The following is a 16,977-nucleotide window of genomic DNA, read 5'->3' as shown; positions in this document are numbered from 1 at the left end:
TTCCTCCATCCACACAGTTTAACGTAGATGGAGGAATCTGTTGCACTTTTTCCATCTGACCATAGAAAGTCTGCAGATAATCTATAGGTGTATGGCCAGCTTAACATTATCATGGCTTGCTGGAAGCAATGCATGATGGGAGATGTAGTCTTGGGAAATGGAGATTGCATCACATAAAGCAGCAAGGAAAGAGATGCAACACACGCTGAGAATCCAGGAAGTTGAAGAAAGTGATGGGCAGACAGAAGGCAGCACTCACTACATAAAGGAGATTTTTTTTCAAATAAGCTTTGATTTCATTATCAAAAACAACTCTAGTATGTATTCCTCTTACAATGCTGATGTTATAACAGGAGAGTATATGCCGGGACTTTACAACTCCTTTAAAGCAAAACAAAAAAAGTATCCGCCACTAGTTTTTTCCTCTTAATAAATTCATCAGTATTAATATATGAATCATCAGTATTAATGACATGTTTCCATTCCATTTGTTTGTTTAATTTGTCACATACATATAATATTGTTGCTTTATTTGTATTACGGTACTTTCAATGTTCTTACAAAAACACATTTAGGTCTGAAACTCATTTCCAAACACGTCTCTGTTTACATCTTCTCATGCAATGTTTAAAGAAGCAGTCTGCGCCTTGTTTATGTAGAGGTGATCAGCAGCATTCTACATTTTTCATTCTATAATGCAATCACCCCTCATTCCTGCAGAGTGCAGTCCAGCTTGTCCTGCGCTGCCTATTCTTCAGCTATTGGTTGAGCCATGTCTAGTGGGAGAATTCCTTTAGGTCTCGTTCACACCTAGGCGTATTGCATATGCGCGTGTCGCGCGTTTTTTTACCGCAATTCGCGGTAAAAAAAGTCGTGCGACCACCGCGCGTTTCCAAAGGCTACTTGGCTGTATCCCAATGGAAACGCGCAACAAAACGGCCCAAAGTAGTACCTGTACCTTTTCAGGCGTGGGCCGTTTTGTAGCGCGTTAGGGACGGGCGGAAATACACCAAGGTGGGAACGAGACCATTGAATACAATGAGATTTATATTTTTGAGCGTTTTGTAGAGTGTACGTTAAGCGCAGAACACGCTACAAAACGTTCAGGTGTGAACGAGGGCTTATACTGGTCAGGGAGTTGCAAACTCACAGTGGTGTAGTGGGCAGCGCAGTGGTTACTTCTTGGGGGTTCTGGGACTGGGGGTCCCTGGTTTGAATCCTGAGCAGGTCACTATCTGTAAGGAGTTTGCATATTCTCCCTGTGCTTGTGTGGGTTTCCTCCCTCACTCCAAAGACATGCTGGAAGGTTGATTGGCCCTGTATGTATGCATGCGAGATACGGACCTTAGATTGTAAGCTCCTTGAGGGCAGAGACTGATGTGAATGTGTGCTCTGTAAATTGTCAGTCGTATATAAATACCTGTAACTCTGGAAGTTGCCACAGCAATCAGTTTATTTTTATTGCCACTTTTGAGCAACTGAATGCAAATCTAAATAGCCCTTCCTGGTGACGTCTGTATGACAAAACACGTTGGGTGGAGCCTGTATCTGGCACATTCGGTCTGATGATACTGCACGAAAGGGAGATTGTGAATCATTTGGAAGCTTGAGCTTTGTTCTTGTGCTGTATGCAGCACTGTGTGAGGTGAATGCAGTATTGTATTTCGAGCTTGTTGGAAAACCAGCCGAGAATCGTACAATTTTTCGGCTGGTGTGAATCATGATCGTAAGATAACTACCGCACGGGCCGCTGTGCGCAAGCGGACATTGCCCATTTAGCATTGCAGTCATCAGAAGCCCGCCCCTCAGCGGGGCGGGCTTGCAATGATCGCAAGTACGATCTGCCTGTCCAAGATGGGCAGATCGTACGTTTTTTATTTCTGTTGTAAAGCCGACAGTCGGCTCTACAAGTTTAAACAGACTCCCAGCGGCAAAAGTCGCAGGGAGTCTGTTTAAACAGCCCCGATGCTGGCGACGTACACTGTACGTCGTCAGTCACGAAGGGGTTAAATTACTTTACAACCCTCGCAAGACAAAAGTCTTGCGAGGGTTGTAAAGTGTATGGCCACCTTAACTATGACTTGAGTGCGTTTGCCATTTCTTTTACTCATTGTATGTAATAAGACAATCACTAAATTCATACTGATTATCCAAATAATTTGTGATTTGTATATATGAGGCAAATGTATATGTACAGTATATAATAACATTACCGTATATACTCGAGTATAAGCCGTCCTGAATATAAGCCGAGGTACCTAATTTTACCACAAAAAACTGGGAAAAAGTATTGACTCGAATATAAGCCGAGGGTGGGAAATGAGGCAGCTACTGGTAAATGTACAAAATGAAGATAGATACCAAATAAAATTACATGAGTATTTATTTAAAAGAAAAACAATAACCTAGCTCTGTAAGTGGAAAATGACCCCGCTCGGAGTGCCGCCCACCGGAGCAGCAGTGACGCGACGCTCGGCGAGGTAAGTAAGAAGAAACGCTGACTCGAGTATAGGCCGAGGGGGGGCACTTTTCAGCAAAAAAAATGGGCTGAAAAACTCGGCTTATACTCGAGTATATACGGTATATGTATTCTAGTATTTTGAAACTTTAGATTGTTCATACACGTGATATTTGGTTCAAAGCATGTTGGTTTGGTTTTCACTATTGCAATCTTCCCTAACATTGTGGGCTTCACAGCAACTTTAGGGTTAGGGGATATTGTTACAAAATGTAGGCGTAGATTGTCTAAGTAATGAACTATAAAAGCCAACAAGACATCTGAGTGTAAAAGTATAACAGATTTCTTGGTATGTGGCAGTGCACTGTTTATTATGCAAAGGTTTTGTGATTCACACCTCAGTGATTTTCATGCATTGAACGTGCTTTGTTGGAAATTTCGTAAACAGGCCTTTGTAGAAGAAAAAGAAGTTTGTTCCAACATGGTTCTTACAGCAAAGCTAATTGTATGACTTTCTGGCGTATGTTTGGATTTTAAGGGCTATAAACAGGGTAACAATAAATGCTTTTATGCTTTCTCTTCACGTTTTCTGAAAATCACATATTGAGCTCTTGAAAACAATTTGGATGAGTCATTTCTCTTAGTTCCAGATGTAAACACATTGGGGGACTCCCCAGAGCTCAGTACATGGACATTATTGTGCAGGAAACATTGATATAATTAGAAGGAGAAAACAAGAAACATTTATTTCCTATAAACTCACAGGAGCAGCAGCAGCTCATTGTAGAAAACAAGACTACACATCCAATTATAAACGTTGAAGTCAGGAGATAAGTTGAGGTCGATTCATGAAAACTAGAGAAAAGAAAACACAAAATTGGAGTTGTTGACCATAGAATATAACTGGAGCTTTTTTTTTGAGTGGCTGATTAGCAACACCTCCAGTTTTTCTTCATTTCTTGGTGGTAAAAGATATAACCATTGGCAATTTAGACCAAAAAGTAGAGACAAATGGGACTTTTGCCATAACACACAGTGGCCACAATGCACAGCATGTATATTGTGAATGCTGAGGTGCAAGTGCCTTGCCTGCTACTGTAACTGTGCGTTGGGGTAACATTTAAAATAATTGCAGCACTGGATGAAGGATGCAAGGGTCTGTCAGGAGGCCAGAAACTCATTGGCCTTTTAGGCTGGGTTCACACCTAGGCCAATTGAATATGCGCGTTTGTCGCGCCGCGCGTTTTCACAGCGATTCGCGGTAAAAAAAACCGCGTGACAAACGCGCGTTTCCGAGGGCTAGTTGGCTGTTTCCCAATGGAAACGCCTGACCAAAACACCCCAAAGAAGTACATGTACTTCTTTGGGCGTAGGGCGGTTTCCCGCGCGTTCGTACTTGCGGAAAAACGTCCAGATGGGAACCATGCACATTGAAAATTATGGCATTTCCCTGTTTGAGCGTTTTTCCGCAAGTACGAAAGCACGGAAAAACGCCCAGGTGGGAACCGGGCCTTATACACACACACTGATTACATGCAAACAGATCACAGGTGAGGATGGTTCCCTTTAATAGCCATTCACACCCCTTTGTGTCAACCTGTGTGCATGTTATCAGGCCAAAATCACCAGGTATATAAACTTTTGATCAGGGTCATTTGGGTAGTTTCTGTTGTCATTATGATTGAAAAAGAGTAAACACAGTTGATTGATAGTAAATGGCTTCAGCCAAACACTACCCATGAGTGACAGGTTTTCGTGTTATCATTCATTTCTCTGAAAAATGGCCAGGAAATCATAAATTCTGCCAGGGTATGTAAACTTATGAGCACAACTGTAGATCTTGTCTCACATATTATGTCAGATCAATGAAATGTGTAACTGGAGGGCCTACCTCAACTATTCAGTAAAACAGCCCCCCACACTACACAAATTTGGTAAGCTGTCAATGTAACAGATCAAATCTAAATTAAAATATAACTGTGTATGTGAGCGATAAAAGATGCTGGAAGACCGATTGATGGCTTCTATCAAGCATGACGGGGGGGGGGGAACGGGACGGGCAGTGTAATGATATAGGGCTGCTTTGCTGTTGGTAAAATGAAAGATCTACTCAAAGGTCAAGAAATAATGAGCCAAAAAGGATACCATTCTATTGTACAACAGTATGCCATGACATAGTCAGTGCTTGATTTGTGCAAATTTCATGCAGCAGTACAAAGATCTGAAGCATTCGTTTAGGGGCTATGCTAAACCTATTTAGATGAACAATCAGAAAGTCCGGCTACTGTCTTTGATGGACTGTCCAGCACCACCTCAACCCTATTGGGCAGCGGCGGGAAGAGCATCACCATAAAACATGAGATAAATGCCCTACAGGATAGTGACATCTTTAAGAGTGAAACTCCCTGAATATGACCGAAAGCTGCAAATTTGTAATTGATATTTAATATATTATATATAGACATGTAAAGTGGGAGTTAGTGAGCCCTCTTGGAAGCCACAATGCTATGGAACATTCTGTTGTGCTGTGTACTAGAATTGGTAGTTAGCAACATCATTGCTGAAATGGCAAAACATAGTTAAGAACATCGCTGCAGGTTGACTATGTGCTCGCCTGTGACCATCAGTTTCTATTCTGGCAGCAAAAGGGCTCAGACCAACTCCCACGTTACATAGTAAACAGTGGTAAGGACACAGTCACAATCGGTCTTCCAGCGTGTATTAAAGCAGACCTCCAGTTACAGGGGAAAAACCCCCACCCTCAGCCCCCCAGGTCTTTTTTTTATTATTAAAAAAAAAAAACCCTATACATAGCTTTTCCTTCAGTCTTCTAGCCGGGCTGGTGCGGTTATGGAAGCTTCCTCTTCTTTCTCGGTGGGCATTCCTCCTAGATTAAACAGAGCTCATACAATGACGTTCGAGTGCTGCTCAGCCCTTGAGTATTGTAAGCCCAGGCTGTGTGATGACACACCTGAAACTCCATGACCGCTTACTCTGTGCAAATGGGGGCAAAAATGAACTCTTAGTATATTTTTTTCCCAAGTCGGATTTAATATCAGGTAATCACTGCATTATGGCCACTAGATAGAGCTGAGGAGCACATGAAAGAAACATGTATTTCCTGTGCTCCATCCAGAGGCCATAATGTTGCATTTTCCTGATATTACAATCAATCTGAAAAGAATATATACTAAGTAAGAACATTCTTTTGTTTTGCCTCCATTTGCACAGAATGATTGGTCACAGTTTTGCAGAAAGAATGGCTCTGTGAATTGTTCATATACACAAGCCCTCAGGGGCAGGGCCCTCCTCACCATCTTGTCTTGAATTGTATTGTGATTGTAATGTCTTCCTTATATTGTAAAGTGCTGCACATACTGTTGGCGCTATATAAATCCTGTATAATAATAATAATAATAAACAAATCTTTTTTTCATGAAGAAAAATGCCTTATGATATACCAGTGACTCATCATGAAAAACATCCTCTGGGGCAGAGACAGTAAATTATTTTTTTTAAATCCATATACGTTCTTCCCAAATATGGTGCATTTTAAACCCATGCTTGAGTTCAATTTCCATCCCAAACTAAAGCTCAACTTCACTACTGGTTTCCACACTTCCCTAAAATAAATAATCGTATCCTTTTACATTTTCCAGTCATCTGTTTCCTCAAGAGTAATGTACCTCCTGCAAAGTATAAAAAGGTTTTTACTGCAAATAATGTTTTGAGCTGCAGATGTTTTATTATAAGAAGGCAAAAGGTTGGTATTAGCTCTTAAATGAAGGCAGGAATAGCTTTAGGGTGTTATAAAGTCCTGCAGACTACCGGGCAGAATGTATATATTTATTCAAAGGAATGTGTCTTACAAAAATGTGAGTCTGTTTTTTACATTGAAGATAGAATACCTTCTCTGTAAAGTTTGTTGCATCATTCTACACAAGAAGCTATCTGAAACATTGGGTATTAGTTACTTGTTGAGGTCGATGGTTGAATGTACAGGTCGATGGTTGAATGTACAGGTCGATGGTTGAATGTACAAAGAACTTATGATGAAATGCAGTTTGTGTGTAAAAATTAAAAGATATATTATTTCCTTTAAAAAGCAAACTCAATGGAAATTGGCTAAACAAGTATAAATGGTTTACAATACCATTTAGGAAACAAGTTATGAAGATATGAGAACTGTTACCTCTATTCAAGGCAAAGTGACAGTGTCTATGTATAGGGGCTACCAGACCCACTGATACTCACCCTGCTTGCGCTCCCCTGCCATTCCTTCATCCATCACAGCTGGAACCAGAATCCACATTGTCAGTTGGTGTTGAATGCTATGCGGAGCCTTGATTTCACTCTCTTTGTCATGCCGCCGTACTCGGACCTATAAATGAATTGTTTCTATCAGATCCTATCCTCTGCATCAGGGAATCATGCCCGTGGCTGTTAATCTTGCAATGCCTCATGGGATTTGTAGTTGCATCACAGCTGGAGTTTGCCTACTCCAGCTTTAAACCATTTTAAAAGCACCATGGGTTCCACTTTTGCTCCTCTTCCTCCACCAAGCCCTGGAGAATCCCATTTATTATGCTACCGACATAAGCAATCCAGCTCTCAGGTGGTCACCAGTGAAACCCGGATACTTCATAACGAAAGAATATTTAGTCATGATCAGCTATGTATTTTTGTGTCATGGATTCTGTGACTACTTGTATAATGTAAGCTGCTGATGTTACAAAAACAAAACAAAAACGTATGGACTTGGAAAAAAAAATGCTTTTTTGAATATGAAGAATCTATTACGTGCAAATGACGGGAAAAAAGTCACAATTCAAACAGCTTTCGTAAATAAGTTTGTATTTAACGTTGTAAATAATACATTTCTTTAATATGAAAAAGCAACACAACTGACAAACAAAAATAGCTTTTCTTGTTTTATACAGAGCCCGTCATGATGGCCATGAACCTGTCACAATGGTTGCCAGGCCATGTACTATGTGTAACAGCTCAGGTCTGCTCTGTCCCCAAATTAGTAACACTTCTTGGAGCCAAGCAATGGTTGCCTCCAGTCCTGGATGGGGACTTCTGACGTGACAGGTGACAGCCAATGTGACAGTCTTCCTAAGGGAAGATGTCCCTGACATTATAAACACAAACATGATTTGAAATTTCAGAAAACAGGTCCATTCACAGTGACTCCAAAAAGTACCTTTTTGTAGCTATTAACATACATATTATGCAAAATCTCATAAAAGGTCTATGTACACAATTTTACACCATCTGTTCCAGTATGTGACCTTCATGTGGGAGCCAATAAAAAAATAAAACTATATCATCCAATGTGTGCAATTCAAATTGCAAAACATAACTTCCTTATAGTACGTGAGACCGACTATCAAATCCCTACTGCCAAATCCCAGAAAATCACCGACATGCACATCTTCCTTTTAAATGAAAAACATGCAAGATGGAAAATATTGGTTTTGTCTCTGACAAAGTGTTCACCTGCTTTCACTTCACACATTCAAATATTATATGCAGCAGTAAATGAGCTTTAAAGAAGAACTCCCTGCAAAAGTGCTCTTAACCACTGCAGTGCAGGGGGTCGTCCCTATGCAAGGGTTAAGTGCTTGTTTTTGTCTAGGTGCTAATAAAGTTATACTCATCTAAACAACCACGCCGGCTGCAGCCTGAAGCCCCTCCCCTACTACGCAGCAACATTTAAATGTTTCTCTATACACGATGTATAGAACGTGATGATATTCGGGACCTTAGAACGCTGTGACGGAGGGTGAGAGGCTCTCCGTCACAGCGTTCTAAGAGCATGCCGATTTGGAGCATCAGGTGAGTCTAGCTTTTTTTTTGTTTTTAGATTTACAATTATCCTCTGCTAATATGAATGGGTTAAATGATCCGTAGTACATGATATGTAGCCCTGTACCCCCTTTTCCACTTGCAGAGCTAGGTTATTTTTCTTTTAAATAAATATTAATGTAATTTTATTGGTATCTATCTACCATTAGCTGCCTCATTTCCCAGCTAATACCTCGGCTTATATTCGGGACGGCTTATACTCGAGTATATACGGTAGACAAAAACAAGCAGTTAACCCTTGCAGTACAGGGGTAGCCCCACTGTAAGGGTTAATAAAAATTCGGCCCAGAGTTCTGCTTTTTAAACAGGCCCTCCTGTAACTGCAGACACTGTGAAGCAATTCAGCCTCAATGATTCACAGCAGAAGCACTAAATTCCTTCAAAGTCTTCTCTCAGCAGCTCAGGGGCCTATTGCCTCCCCCTCCAAGTTCACCTGCTGTGTTTATGTAAGAAAAATTGGATCGCAGTCACTGCTGGGAGCTGATTAGAGAATGATTCCATTGCTTCAGCTGTGGCCTTAATAATGAACTACTCCACAGTGGATGTAGCTACAAAGGTTAGACAAGGCTCGCTTTAAAGCTCACTGCTTGTTGTGAATGTGTAAATACTCCTACACATCCTCTAACTACCGCAGGACAACACTGGTGTAAGGAACACACAGACATCCAAAAACAGCATTTTGGCTGCAAATGTATATCTTAAATTCTGGGCTAAATCTCTGTAGTCATCTTGAGCTTTAAGACAAGACTACTGATTTCTTTCATTGCCAGCTTTACCAATGAGCAGCCTGATTAAATAAGAAACGTATTTGCTACAAAAAGCTGAAAAAACTTGAATATGCTCTACAAAACGTGTTATTTATTTTTTTAAATTACAATTTGATGTCACAGGGGAATGATCAAAGTTAAGTCCAATATAAAAAGGTATAAAAGATCTGATAGCAAGAAGGGTCATGAAGTGGATTTCAACCTTTGCAGTCAAATTTGAGAAAAACTCAGCTATAGGTTTAGGTGTTCCCATTCACATAGCATAACTAAAAATACTTAAAGAACTCTGAGCAAAAAACTTTTAATAACCCTTGAAGTGGGGCTACACTTTACTCACCCAACTGCAGAGCCGGCTCCCTGCTTCTCCGGTCTCCCACACTGCAGCAAGCGCCACTGCAAGGGTTACTAAAAGTTTTGTCTGGAGTTCTTTAAAAAATATTTCTTCATTTCCTAGTTGCTTCTTTGGGGCAGGTTTGTTCACACCAAGCGTGGAGCAGATCCAGACCAGAGCAGGTGCAGACCGGATCAAAACTGCGTCCAATGTATTCCTATGGTATTTTGACCTGCAGTTCACATCGCAGCGTGCGGATCCAGACCAGATCCAGACCGGATTAAAAAAATGCGGCAAACCCTATTTTACCTGCTCTGGATCTGGTCTGGAACGCATCTAAAACGCAAAAACGCATGCAAGTGCGGTTTTTTTAACCAAAACTGGCCCTTAACGCATCAAAAACGCGTCTAAAACGCAGCCCAGCCCACTACACTGCAGGTGCAGAAACCTGACCGGATCTGGTCTGCATTTGGTGTGAACAAGGCCTTATACAAAGGGCATTACAGGCAGCTTCTTTTGCTGTGAATAGATGGTCATGTGCAGATCAGAAACAAAGTGGGGGTTTTTAAAGTGCATTCCATACAATGTACCATCCAAGCCTTGGGATCTTTAACCATTTGTTATAATCAGTGCTGAACATCTACCTCACAACCGAAAATCTGACAGCACAGGATTAATTACGGCCAACATAATTCCCCAACCCCTCTCCTCAACATTGTATAACATGGCAAAGACAAGTCAAATATTTCAGTAAGAAGGCAGGCAGTAAATTGTTTTTTTTTTCCTCAAGCTCTGCTATGTAAATGGGAACATGGAACAAATATAAAGGGGGGAATTACTTTTGTGGCGCATTACGGCCACAAAAGTAAAGATTCACTTCAAGTCCTGATGCACATTATTAGACTGGTGACCTTTGTGTAAAGAAAACAACATGTCAGAATTTTTATGTAACAGAAACTCTGCAGGAAACAAGCTTGCAAATGACGACTCTCCAAACTCTAAATGCATTACGTATTGTCTTTTACATGTATATTTTTTTTCCTGAAGAAAAAAAAAAAGGGATATACGAGTGAGAGAGGGAGTGTGAGAGAGAGAGAGGTTATCAGGTATATATGAAGTATTACATGTGATTTTTATATTCTTATATCCAGCTAGCAGGCGGACCTTTTTATGTTTTGCACTTTCTCCTTCCTGCCTGTTGTCAAAAGACAAGTTCATAGACTAGTTTATAGAGCTCAATAGTTGAAGCTGAAATGTACAAAGTGAGTGAGAGCATCGGCTCCTCCTTTCTTATTGTTCCAGGTTTCAGAGACAATCTGGCTGAAAGCACCAATAGTGCTCTGGGGATCCTTTGTTAACATTTTTCAACTGCTGTTAGTCACTGAAACTACTACATTTAATTTTAAAAAAGGAGAACTATGAGGTGATTTTCACTCAACCTCATAGTTTGAGCCGACGTGTGACAATGAAACGGTCACACGTCGGCTCAATAGATGGGGAAGTGAGCGAATACATACCGTCGCTCACTTCTCAATCATCGAGCAACTAAATATGTCACATACTTGCCCCCTGTATTGATAGCTACTACTAGCAATGAGTTCCACTTACAATCACGACCTTTCTTTCTATGCAGGTATCTTTGTGTACCAAACAGAGGCTGCATCTGTAAAGTGCTAATTACATGGGATAAATGCCTTTGGATATTGTGAACAAGGATATCTAAACCAGAGAAGTCTGTCTGAGGCACAACAGTAAACAAAACTCATTATTAGGCTTTAATATGAAGTCAGAAACACCCCATCTCAAACTGAACCTGCAGAATCCAAACTAGAGGGGGCTACACTATAATGACAAGGTAGATAAGTGGTTGCATGTTAAGATTTTTATAATATAATACAATGGTAAAATAAAAATATACAATTCATATGCTGTGTGAATAAAAATATGCTTCTGAAATGCTTAATAAAAAGAAAAATTCTTCTTTTACTCTGAAAAAGGGGGCCTTGGTCCAATTCTATTCATCCAGCATTTCCCTTCTGTCAAAAACAGCAATCCTTTCGTTCTGAAATGGATCAATGCGTTTCCAAGGCAACTGGCGTCATCGTTCGACCATATCAATATTTATAACCATCAGGCTCCGACCGGAGGAGGTTAAGGAAAAAAAGTGTTGTCACATTTTTGGGAAAGCAGCATTGTAACAGACACTTCATGTATATGCAGCTCCGTAGATACTGCAGTTTTCTGCAGAAAGCGGTCCAGCTAATGTCTCGTGGTCCCATTCCCAATACAGACCTCTTACCAGCTGCTGCTGCTCCAGACTGTAGATGCCTAAATCCAGGAACAGGACCAAATCCGTTCAGCCATCATCCGATTCGAATTCCTGAGACGTCTCTTCTGAGGAGCTGTCCTTGTGGATTCGCCCATCACTCTTCATACTGTGGAAGGTTTTTTCGAAAGCCACCATCATGGCGTGTGCCAGCTTTTTGGCCTCTAACTTGCTCTCACACTCCACTGCGTGGCAATCCATTTGGTAGGTCAGATCATCATTGATTTCTCGGTAAACCCAGGCAAAGATGTTGGGGCTGACGTTGTGATCTGCCGTGCAGTAAGCGATTCTGGCCACCTGGAATGTATCCATATGAACAGTAGCTTCACCCTTGGTATCTTGGTGATGAAGTCGCACCTGGAAAGGACGGATTTCAAGGATGGCGTTGGAGGGGAACACATCTTCTCTGGGCAAAGTGTGCTTTTTCCACAACTCAATCACTGGCTGCTCTGTGCATCCTGATGAAAACTGGACTCCAGTTGCAGATACTTTTCCCAGATAGGTCACCTGAAACAAAACCGAAATAAATTAACCATACAGTATGCCACCTGCAAAACCATACTTTATTATTAGCAAGCCAAGATTTGGGATACCAATAAACAGTCCATATTGAGACAAGAGAACGTAAGTAAAATATTATGTGATTTTAACGATAATCAATGCGTTAAAAAGGGAAATGATCGGACGGTTCTGGTGCAAGTAGGAGGATGGACAGCTTCTGTTGCTGCTCAAAGTAATGAATGTTGATATGAGGTGGGACCCACTACCACCACCATTAGTATGAGGGATACTATTACCGTTCTATCTTTCTCCCTTATCTGTTTGGTTCTAACTTCCTACCCTGGGTTCTCCCCTAAGGGGCGTAAACCTGTTACTCTTGTTGCTGCTGCACATGTTACTACCTAGTATATTGGTTACAGGCAAGATGCCCTCTTGCTCTTAAAATTCTAAGCATTAGGCTATGATATTGCATTCATTTTGTATGTACTGCTTTCGGTCTAACTATTGGCTTAATGTGCTGTGAACCCATTAACCGTGTTTCCCTTATGTTAAATAGAAAAATGTCACCAGCACACCATAAGTTGAAAAAGCAAAATATTTTATTGCCAATAGCTGTATCTCATTGGCAAGCGCTTTCGGGGTCTCGCAGGGCCCCCTTCATCAGGCTTAGAGATGCATTTTTTCTTATGATTATTTCTTACAGAGGTTTGTCCCCCTAAAAACATAGTCAGTGATTTTAGATCTTGGTATCCTTTTGAGTATTGCTTACAGATCTGTAAACTTTGCCTCTATGCAGGAAATTCCCGTAACACAAACCTGTCAGTCCTGCTGCTCGCCTACCTTGTGCACATTGACTGGTCATGTACCTGCACCCATCCCCTGTAGTGGCACCCACCTCCGCTGGGTCCCTCACACAGCACTGCTCTTTGTACAGGCTATGTGCAGCACAGTGATGATGTTGCCGTAAGGTAATATCTGGGTGTGAAAAGGTATCTGGTGCTTACAAAGTGGATTTAGGTCATTTGTAGCTTTTGAGACATATATTTGCATTAATGCTTTTGGGATTTGGAGTTCAGCTTTAATTTTTTTTTATTAGTAGTAGCATATAAAGACAGCCAATACTTTTAGCAGGAAATGGCTTTTATTACTTCCTGTGATGTCATCACCAGGCGTGGGATCAGCAGGGTGCCCTACATCAGTTCCTGTTCATATAGGCATGCCAACCCTAGTTCTACATCTCCCTAGAGCCCTTTTTAACCAGCAGCATTGTTTGGCTGGGAAAGAAATGCTATGCATGTATGTAGATAGGGGCGAGGAGTACTGTAGTACAGCTGAGGAGAACTTGGACAGGGCTAAGAACACTGCTTAGAATTGCTATGCATCAGGGTCATTGTTGACTGTGAGCAATAGGAAGGTAGAAGCACACTGGACTTCTGGCAGGATCACTATGTTTTGCAACTTTAAAAAAAAAATGAATTCAACATAAGTATACAATTATTGCAAAAACGTACTACATGTTGTTTTCCCCCAGGAATGCACTTCCTTTTTTTTTTAAACATTTACAATAATTTAAATTGCAACATATTATACATCTGAAGAAGTATTACCATCTGAAGGAGGTATTAAGAATCAGATTGTGGTCTCTTTAATAATCTTCAATAAAACACTGCTGCCCAGCCTCTCTGTATGCTATAATTGATCATTTCCCTTTTTCGGTTTCAATATTTGTATTAGTGTTTAACATAAGGGGAAGCTCATACAGGGGGTAAACCCCGCTGTCGCAGGCCTGGAGAGCGTTCTAACAAGCGCAGTAGCCAAGTACTTGATGGCCATATGCATAACCTAGTGAACAGATCACATTCCAGACATACTTCACCCCTAATGTGGGCATACTCCCTAGGCTCCTTCAGGGATCAGGAGACATGACCCTAGACCTGTAAAGCACTCCGCAGCATACAAACACCTATGCTGGGGAGCCCAAGCAGAGCAGAGTGGCTGAAGGTCACATTACAGACTAACTCCACAAGCTTTAGTCTCTGGCAGTGTACAGGTACGGCCTCCAAGGCGGTGCTGAAGATTAGCTCATCTGAATAATTACATAACAAGTCCCAGCTTAGCAGCTAACGAAAAGTCTTGATTCAAGAAAAAAATAGTCTTCATAAAAGTAAAAATGTGATAAAAATAGGTTTGCTTTCCTCTGAAGAGAAAGGATGTCCATATTCGTAGGACACTAGCATAAATCTGACACATTGTGGGAGTAAGAGGGGTTACACTTGGATGGCCAATGGCTTTTTTGCCTGCCAGCATCCAATTCCTTCTAAAGAAGGTAGTATAATCCAATGTTCCTGAATTCAACTGTTCCTGTATCCCTTAAAGAACAATTAATAAGCATTATATAAATCTGATAGTTTTATGTTTAGAATTTTGGAATATATTTGTGCAGTTTGTAAGATGCTGGAAAGAAATCCTCTAGGACTCTGCTCATTATGCTTTTCCCCACAAAGTCAATTCTCCTTTTATGCTAAATGTCAGTGTTGCAAGTAGTAGTAGATGCAAAAGATTCAGGCACCCCAGTGCTCGAATAGACACGCTAACATAAAAAAAAACACCATTTTATGAGCCCTGAAAGTCCAACACCAAGAAGAAGCAGTAACACTGGTGATGTGAGAAATGTGTCACAAAGCTTCATCTGTTCAGGGAATCTTTCCACAGCGCAGGGACAGACAGGAAAATAAGTTGACAAAACAGGGATATGTTCAGCCCTGCCAACCTAGACAACATTTCAGCTGTGGGAGAAATGTGCAAACTGACCCCCTTTCATTCTATAGTGGTCAGAGTTGGCAAGCAGCGCAGTAATGACAATTTAAATTCCTCTGGTTTTCCTTGCTGGCAGGAGAAGAGGGGCAGCAATGCCGGTTGAGAGATGTGACTAGAGATGGGAGAAGGCTGATTAAACATGACCTGTCACCAGCAGAGGCAGCCATCTTTGGCTTGAGCTAATGAAAACAAGAAAGCATCCAATAAAAACATCGAGACAATGGACCTCATGTATATACAGAATGGGGGAAAAGAAAGTGTCTGTGTTGGCCATAGCCAATCAGATCATTTCACTCTGCAACAGAATAGCAGCTGAACAGAATTTCTTCATGTCCAGTTCTCATTACTGGGATAAGACTCATTTAGGAACAACCCAGCTGTTTGAAAGTGGTTGATAAGAAAACATGTGCCTGGTATGTCACAAAAATAGTTTCTGAATGCTTAATTGCCAATTCACACCACATCATCTCCAGACCAGAACAGATTGTTTTCCGGACCCAAAATGCATCCTAATGCATCCCTATGCTATTTCTGGCCTCTGTTCACACCAGTGCAGTCCCTTCCAGAGCAGACCAGAAAAATACTGCATGTATCATTTGGTCTGGTCTGGAATGCACTGGAACTGCGGGCAGGGTCACACCATTTTCCGGACCAGATCTGGTCTGGAAAATGGTGTGAACCTGCCCTGAAGTGGACCTTCCATAAAGTACTGACAGTTAGCAATTCTGAAAAAAAAGAAAGAAAGAAAAAAAAAAAAAGAAAGCTTGCTTCAGCTTCCAGTGCTTCTGGGTGAGGTGTGCTAGCTCAATGGGATGCCATTCATTTTACACAAGACCCCAAAGCACTAGGGCAATGTAGCACCAATGCACATATGCTTCAGCACCATCAGGTGTTGTGGTGTGCTGCGTCTGAAAAAATGCTGCATGCCGCCCACCACTTTTTTTTTTAAATCCGGAATGTCTTAGCTAAAGCTGCAGCTAACGATTATTTTCAAAATCGATTATGTCGATTAGTTGTTGCAGCCCTAGTCTTAGCGCAACATACGGTAACAATGTGACAACACAGGTGCATCAATGCACAAGAACATCAATGTGTGAATGGGCCCGCATACAAAACAGATCAAACCTGGCATCTGTTAGTTCCCTAGAGACACATATCTTCCCTTTAACCACTAGATAGTGCTTTGCACACAAAGTCATCAATATGAAACACCATCAACAAGATACAATAGGGATGCTGGGCTGCTGAAACTCTCCCCAGAAGGTACCCATGACTCATAGGATGGCAACCCCTTTTTTTTGGTTCTCAGGGAAGTTGAGTTACATACAGTGGACTTGAGCAGATGGCAGAAGGTACAAAAATGTGTTACTATAATGTATTTGCACTTACTGTATTTAAAGCAAGGGCATGTAAAAGGACAATATATTGCATATTTTGTCAATCTTCTGCTCTTCAACTTTATTAAACTATACTGTATACTCCAAATCAAACATAAGAACTATTTATTAGAATCAACTCAGGAATCAACTCAGGAAACAGACTACACAGTGGCTCTAACCTTCAGCTAGGCATCTTCAACCTTAATCCAAGACAGCAATGCATTTAGCCCTTACACTGCAGATTTACAACTACAGAGTTGTAGACACAGGACTGCCCAGGCACCCTCGCATACCAGGAAGTATGCTGCTACTGTTCATGACCAATTCAAAACAAAACAAAAAAAAGGTGCATTTTTCTGGGTACTGCTATTTACAATTTCTAAATTTTCCCAACAACATAGCAAATCTTTACTTTTTGATTTCAGATCCACTTTAAGTAGCCCTATTATTCTTAGCACAGGAACGATGTTTTTGGGCTAGCATTTGCAGTTAAAGTGGATCTGCGCCCATGCTGCACATGTGATCTT

At 41.1% G+C, this 16,977-nt stretch overlaps 1 protein-coding gene across 2 annotated transcripts in view; it reads right to left on the bottom strand.

Moving 5' to 3' along the window:
• Positions 1 to 11,642: 11,642 nt before the first annotated feature.
• The window catches only part of PID1 (phosphotyrosine interaction domain containing 1), a 61,992-nt gene continuing 56,657 nt past the window's right edge, over positions 11,643 to 16,977 (bottom strand). For both annotated transcript variants that reach the window (XM_018568369.1, XM_018568370.1), the window contains one exon: positions 11,643 to 12,260. In XM_018568369.1, coding sequence (XP_018423871.1) covers positions 11,784 to 12,260 — 477 coding nt within the window. In that variant the 3' untranslated portion in view covers positions 11,643 to 11,783. The remainder of the gene's footprint in view (positions 12,261 to 16,977) is intronic.

This window comes from Nanorana parkeri, unplaced genomic scaffold, assembly GCF_000935625.1.
Source record: "Nanorana parkeri isolate BGI_ZX_2015 unplaced genomic scaffold, ASM93562v1 scaffold1176, whole genome shotgun sequence".
Lineage (NCBI taxonomy): Eukaryota > Metazoa > Chordata > Amphibia > Anura > Dicroglossidae > Nanorana > Nanorana parkeri.
Note: the sequence above shows the minus strand (reverse complement) of the source record. Positions and strands in the feature narration are given on the sequence as shown.